This window comes from Petromyzon marinus, chromosome 82 (genome assembly GCF_048934315.1).
Source record: "Petromyzon marinus isolate PM22_M1 ecotype Great Lakes invasive population chromosome 82, UKy_Petmar_22M1.pri1.0, whole genome shotgun sequence".
NCBI classification, from domain to species: Eukaryota; Metazoa; Chordata; class Hyperoartia; order Petromyzontiformes; family Petromyzontidae; genus Petromyzon; species Petromyzon marinus.
This window is the reverse complement of record NC_133747.1, coordinates 4,196,314-4,202,498: the sequence shown is the minus strand read 5'-3', so window position 1 is coordinate 4,202,498 and position 6,185 is coordinate 4,196,314. Positions and strand designations below refer to the sequence as shown.

General features: G+C 48.3%; 1 protein-coding gene across 1 annotated transcript in view; it reads left to right on the top strand.

Moving 5' to 3' along the window:
- LOC116938073 (uncharacterized) overlaps positions 1-5,350 on the top strand; it is a 38,635-nt gene extending 33,285 nt beyond the window's left edge. The window contains exon 9 of the mRNA XM_032945246.2: positions 5,258-5,350. Within this exon, the coding sequence (XP_032801137.2) occupies positions 5,258-5,344 (87 nt within the window). The 3' untranslated portion in view covers positions 5,345-5,350. The remainder of the gene's footprint in view (positions 1-5,257) is intronic.
- Positions 5,351-6,185: the final 835 nt, after the last annotated feature.

Sequence of the window (6,185 nt, the reverse complement as noted above, 5' to 3'; positions counted from 1 at the left end):
AGGTGTGTGAACCTAGCCTGGCACAGCAACACACAACACAGCCTCTTACAGCAGCTGGTGTCACGTGACCTGTTAGAACCACGTGCCTCTAACTGTACCAAGGTGTGTGTGTGTGAACCTAGCCTGGCACAGCAACACACAACACACAGCCTCTTACAGTAGCTGGTGTCACGTGACACTGTTAGAACCACGTGCCTCTAACTGTACCAAGGTGTGTGTGTGAACCTAGCCTGGCACAGCAACACAACAACAGCCTGTTACAGTAGCTGGTGTCACGTGACACTGTTAGAACCACGTGCCTCTAACTGTACCAAGGTGTGTGAACCTAGCCTGGCACAGCAACACAACAACAGCCTCTTACAGCAGCTGGTGTCACGTGACACTGTTAGAACCACGTGCCTCTAACTGTACCAAGGTGTGTGAACCTAGCCTGGCACAGCAACACAACACACAGCCTCTTACAGTAGCTGGTGTCACGTGACACTGTTAGAACCACGTGCCTCTAACTGTACCAAGGTGTGTGAACCTAGCCTGGCACAGCAACACAATACACAGCCTGTTACAGTAGCTGGTGTCACGTGACACCGTTAGAACCACGTGCCTCTAACTGTACCAAGGTGTGTGAACCTAGCCTGGCACAGCAACACACAACACACAGCCTGTTACAGCAGCTGGTGTCACGTGACACTGTTAGAACCACGTGCCTCTAACTGTACCAAGGTGTGTGTGTGAACCTAGCCTGGCACAGCAACACAACACACAGCCTCTTACAGTAGCTGGTGTCACGTGACACTGTTAGAACCACGTGCCTCTAACTGTACCAAGGTGTGTGTGTGTGAACCTAGCCTGGCACAGCAACACAACACAACCTCTTACAGCAGCTGGTGTCACGTGACACTGTTAGAACCACGTGCCTCTAACTGTACCAAGGTGTGTGTGTGAACCTAGCCTGGCACAGCAACACAACACACAGCCTCTTACAGTAGCTGGTGTCACGTGACCTGTTAGAACCACGTGCCTCTAACTGTACCAAGGTGTGTGTGTGTGAACCTAGCCTGGCACAGCAACACAACACAACCTCTTACAGTAGCTGGTGTCACGTGACACTGTTAGAACCACGTGCCTCTAACTGTGCCAAGGTGTGTGAACCTAGCCTGGCACAGCAACACACAACACAGCCTCTTACAGCAGCTGGTGTCACGTGACCTGTTAGAACCACGTGCCTCTAACTGTACCAAGGTGTGTGAACCTAGCCTGGCACAGCAACACACAACACAGCCTCTTACAGCAGCTGGTGTCACGTGACCTGTTAGAACCACGTGCCTCTAACTGTACCAAGGTGTGTGTGTGAACCTAGCCTGGCACAGCAACACAACACACAGCCTCTTACAGTAGCTGGTGTCACGTGACCTGTTAGAACCACGTGCCTCTAACTGTACCAAGGTGTGTGTGTGTGTGAACCTAGCCTGGCACAGCAACACACAACACACAGCCTCTTACAGTAGCTGGTGTCACGTGACACTGTTAGAACCACGTGCCTCTAACTGTACCAAGGTGTGTGTGTGTGAACCTAGCCTGGCACAGCAACACAACAACAGCCTGTTACAGTAGCTGGTGTCACGTGACACTGTTAGAACCACGTGCCTCTAACTGTACCAAGGTGTGTGAACCTAGCCTGGCACAGCAACACAACAACAGCCTCTTACAGCAGCTGGTGTCACGTGACACTGTTAGAAACACGTGCCTCTAACTGTACCAAGGTGTGTGAACCTAGCCTGGCACAGCAACACAACACACAACCTCTTACAGTAGCTGGTGTCACGTGACACTGTTAGAACCACGTGCCTCTAACTGTACCAAGGTGTGTGAACCTAGCCTGGCACAGCAACACACACAGCCTGTTACAGTAGCTGGTGTCACGTGACACTGTTAGAACCACGTGCCTCTAACTGTACCAAGGTGTGTGTGTGTGTGAACCCAGTCTGGCACAGCAACACAACAACAGCCTGTTACAGTAGGCTGGTGTCACGTGACACTGTTAGAACCACGTGCCTCTAACTGTACCAAGGTGTGTGTGTGAACCTAGCCTGGCACAGCAACACACACAGCCTCTTACAGCAGCTGGTGTCACGTGACACTGTTAGAACCACGTGCCTCTAACTGTACCAAGGTGTGTGTGTGAACCTAGCCTGGCACAGCAACACACAACACACAGCCTGTTACAGTAGCTGGTGTCACGTGACACTGTTAGAACCACGTGCCTCTAACTGTACCAAGGTGTGTGTGTGTGAACCTAGCCTGGCACAGCAACACAACGCACAGCCTGTTACAGTAGCTGGTGTCACGTGACACTGTTAGAACCACGTGCCTCTAACTGTACCAAGGTGTGTGTGTGTGTGTGAACCTAGCCTGGCACAGCAACACAACACACAGCCTGTTACAGCAGGCTGGTGTCACGTGACACTGTTAGAACCACGTGCCTCTAACTGTACCAAGGTGTGTGTGTATGAACCTAGCCTGGCACAGCAACACAACACACAGCCTGTTACAGCAGCTGGAGAGGTGAGTGAGTGACTGAGTGAGTGACTAAGTGAGTGACTGAGTGACTGACTAAGTGAGTGGCTGAGTGTGTGAGTGTCTGAGTGACTAAGTGAGTGACTGAGTGAGTGACTGAGTGTGTGAATGTCTGAGTGACTAAGTGAGTGACTGAGTGAGTGACTGAGTGTGTGAGTGACTGAGTGACTGAGTGAGTGACTGAGTGAGTGAGTGACTGAGTGAGTGACTGTGTGAGTGAGTGACTGGCTAAGTGAGTGACTGAGTGAGTGACTAAGTGAGTGTCTGAGTGGCTGAGTGAGTGACTGAGTGTGTGAGTATCTGAGTGACTAAGTGAGTGACTGAGTGACTGACCAAGTGAGTGACTGAGTGAGTGACTAAGTGTGTGAGTGTCTGAGTGACTAAGTGAGTGACTGAGTGACTAAGTGAGTGACTGAGTGAGTGACTGAGTGAGTGAGTGACTGAGTGAGTGACTGAGTGAGTGACTGTGTGAGTGAGTGACTGGCTAAGTGAGTGACTGTGTGAGTGAGTGACTGACTAAGTGAGTGACTGAGTGAGTGACTGAGTGTGTGAGTGTCTGAGTGACTAAGTGAGTGACTGAGTGACTGACTAAGTGAGTGACTGAGTGAGTGACTGAGTGTGTGAGTGTCTGAGTGACTAAGTGAGTGAGTGAGTGACTGACTAAGTGAGTGACTGAGTGAGCGACTGAGTGAGTGACTGAGTGAGTGACTGTGTGAGTGAGTGACTGGCTAAGTGAGTGACTGTGTGAGTGAGTGACTGACTAAGTGAGTGACTGAGTGAGTGACTGAGTGTCTGAGTGTCTGAGTGACTAAGTGAGTGACTGAGTGACTGACTAAGTGAGTGACTGAGTGAGTGACTGAGTGTGTGAGTGTCTGAGTGACTAAGTGAGTGACTGAGTGATTGACTAAGTGAGTGACTGAGTGAATGACTGAGTGTGAGTGTCTGAGTGACTAAGTGAGTGACTGAGTGACTGACTAAGTGAGTGACTGAGTGAGTGACTGAGTGTGAGTGTCTGAGTGACTAAGTGAGTCACTGAGTGATTGACTAAGTGAGTGACTGAGTGAGTGACTGAGTATGAGTGTCTGAGTGACTAAGTGAGTGACTGAGTGAGTGACTGAGTGAGTGACTGTGTGAGTGAGTGACTGACTGACTAAGTGAGTAAGTGACTGAGTGAGTGACTAAATGACTGACTAAGTGAGTGACAAAGTGAGTGACTGACTGAGTGACTAACTAAGTGTCTAACTGAGTGTCTAACTGAGTGTCTAACTGAGTGTCTCACCACAGGTGCTAGTCTGGCACACTCGTGAGTGACTGAGTGAGTGAGTGACTGAGTGAGTGACTGAGTGAGTGACTGAGTGTCTAACTGAGTGTCTAACTGAGTGTCTCACCACAGGTGCTAGTCTGGCACACTCGTGACTGAGTGAGTGACTGAGTGAGTGACTGAGTGAGTGAGTGACTGAGTGAGTGACTAAGTGAGTGTCTGAGTGGCTGAGTGAGTGACTGAGTGACTGAGTGACTAAGTGAGTGACTGAGTGACTGACTAAGTGAGTGACTGAGTGTGTGAGTGTCTGAGTGACTAAGTGAGTGACTGAGTGACTGACTAAGTGAGTGACTGAGTGAGTGACTGAGTGACTAAGTGAGTGACTGAGTGAGTGACTGAGTGAGTCTCTGAGTTTCTGAGTGAGTGGGTGAGTGAGTATGTGAGTGTATGAGTGAGTGAGTCTCTGAGTGACTGACTAAATGACTGACTGACTGACTAACTAAGTGACTAACTGAGTGTCTCACCACAGGTGCTAGTTTGGCACACTTGTGAGTGAGTGAGTGACTGAGTCTCTGAGTGAGTGAGTGACTGAGTGAGTCTCTGAGTGAGTGGGTGAGTGTGTGAGTGAGTGTGTGAGTGAGTGACTGAGTGAGTGACTGACTAAGCGACTAAGTGACTAACTAAGTGACTAAGTGACTAACTGAGTGTCTCACCACAGGTGCTAGTTTGGCAAACTCTTGAGTGACTGAGTGAGTGACTGAGTGAGTGACTGAGTGAGTGAGTGACTGAGTGAGTGAGTGACTGAGTGACTGAGTGAGTGAGTGACTGTGTGAGTGTCTAACTGAGTGTCTAACTAAGTGTCTAACTGAGTGTCTCACCACAGGTGCTAGTCTGGCACACTCGTGACTGAGTGAGTGACTGAGTGAGTGACTGAGTGAGTGACTGAGTGACTAAGTGAGTGACTAACTAAGTGACTAACTGAGTGTCTAACTGAGTGTCTAACTGAGTGTCTAACTGAGTGTCTCACCACAGGTGCTAGTCTGGCACACTCGTGAGTGAGTGACTGAGTGAGTGACTGAGTGAGTGAGTGTGTGAGTGACTGAGTGACTGAGTGAGTGAGTGAGTCTCTGAGTCTCTGAGTGAGTGACTGAGTGACTGAGTGTCTAACTGAGTGACTGACTGAGTGAGTGACTGACTGACTAATTGAGTGTCTAACTGAGTGTCTAACTGAGTGTCTAACTGAGTGTATCACCACAGGTGCTGGTCTGGCACACTCGTGACTGAGTGAGTGAGTGTGTGAGTGACTGAGTGACTGAGTGAGTGAGTCTCTGAGTCTCTGAGTGAGTGACTGAGTGACTGAGTGTCTAACTGAGTGTCTAACTGAGTGTCTAACTGAGTGTCTAACTGAGTGTCTCACCACAGGTGCTAGTCTGGCACACTCGTACCGAGCGGCCGTCCTTCATCTACGAGGGGAAGCGTGGATTTACAGACCGCAGCGTGGAAGTGTGAAGCAACAACAACATCAACATCATCATCACCAACATCAACATCATCAACATCACCATCATCATCATCAACATCACCAACATCAACATCACCATCATCATCATCAACATCACCAACATCAACATCACCAACATCATCATCATCAACATCACCAACATCAACAACAACATCACCAACATCACCAACATCAACAACAACATCACCAACAACAACAACATCACCAACATCACCAACATCAACAACATCACCACCAACATCACCAACATCACCATCACCAACATCACCAACATCACCAACATCACCAACATCAACATCACCAACATCATCATCACCAACATCACCAACATCAACAACATCACCACCAACATCACCAACATCACCATCACCAACATCACCAACATCACCAACATCAACAACATCATCACTAACATCATCAAAATCACCAACAACAACATCAACATTACCAACATCATCATCAACATCAACAACATCACCAACATCAACATCATCACCAACATCAACAACATCATCACTAACATCACCAACATCATCACTAACATCATCAAAATCACCAACAACAACATCAACATTACCAACATCATCATCAACATCAACAACATCACCAACATCACCAACATCACCAACATCATCATCATCACCAACATCAACATCATCACCAACATCATCACCAACATCATCACCAACATCATCACCAACATCAACAACAACATCACCAACATCAACATCATCAACAACAACATCACCAACATCAACATCATCACTAACATCATCAACATCATCATCAACAACAACATCACCAACATCATCAACATCATCAACAACA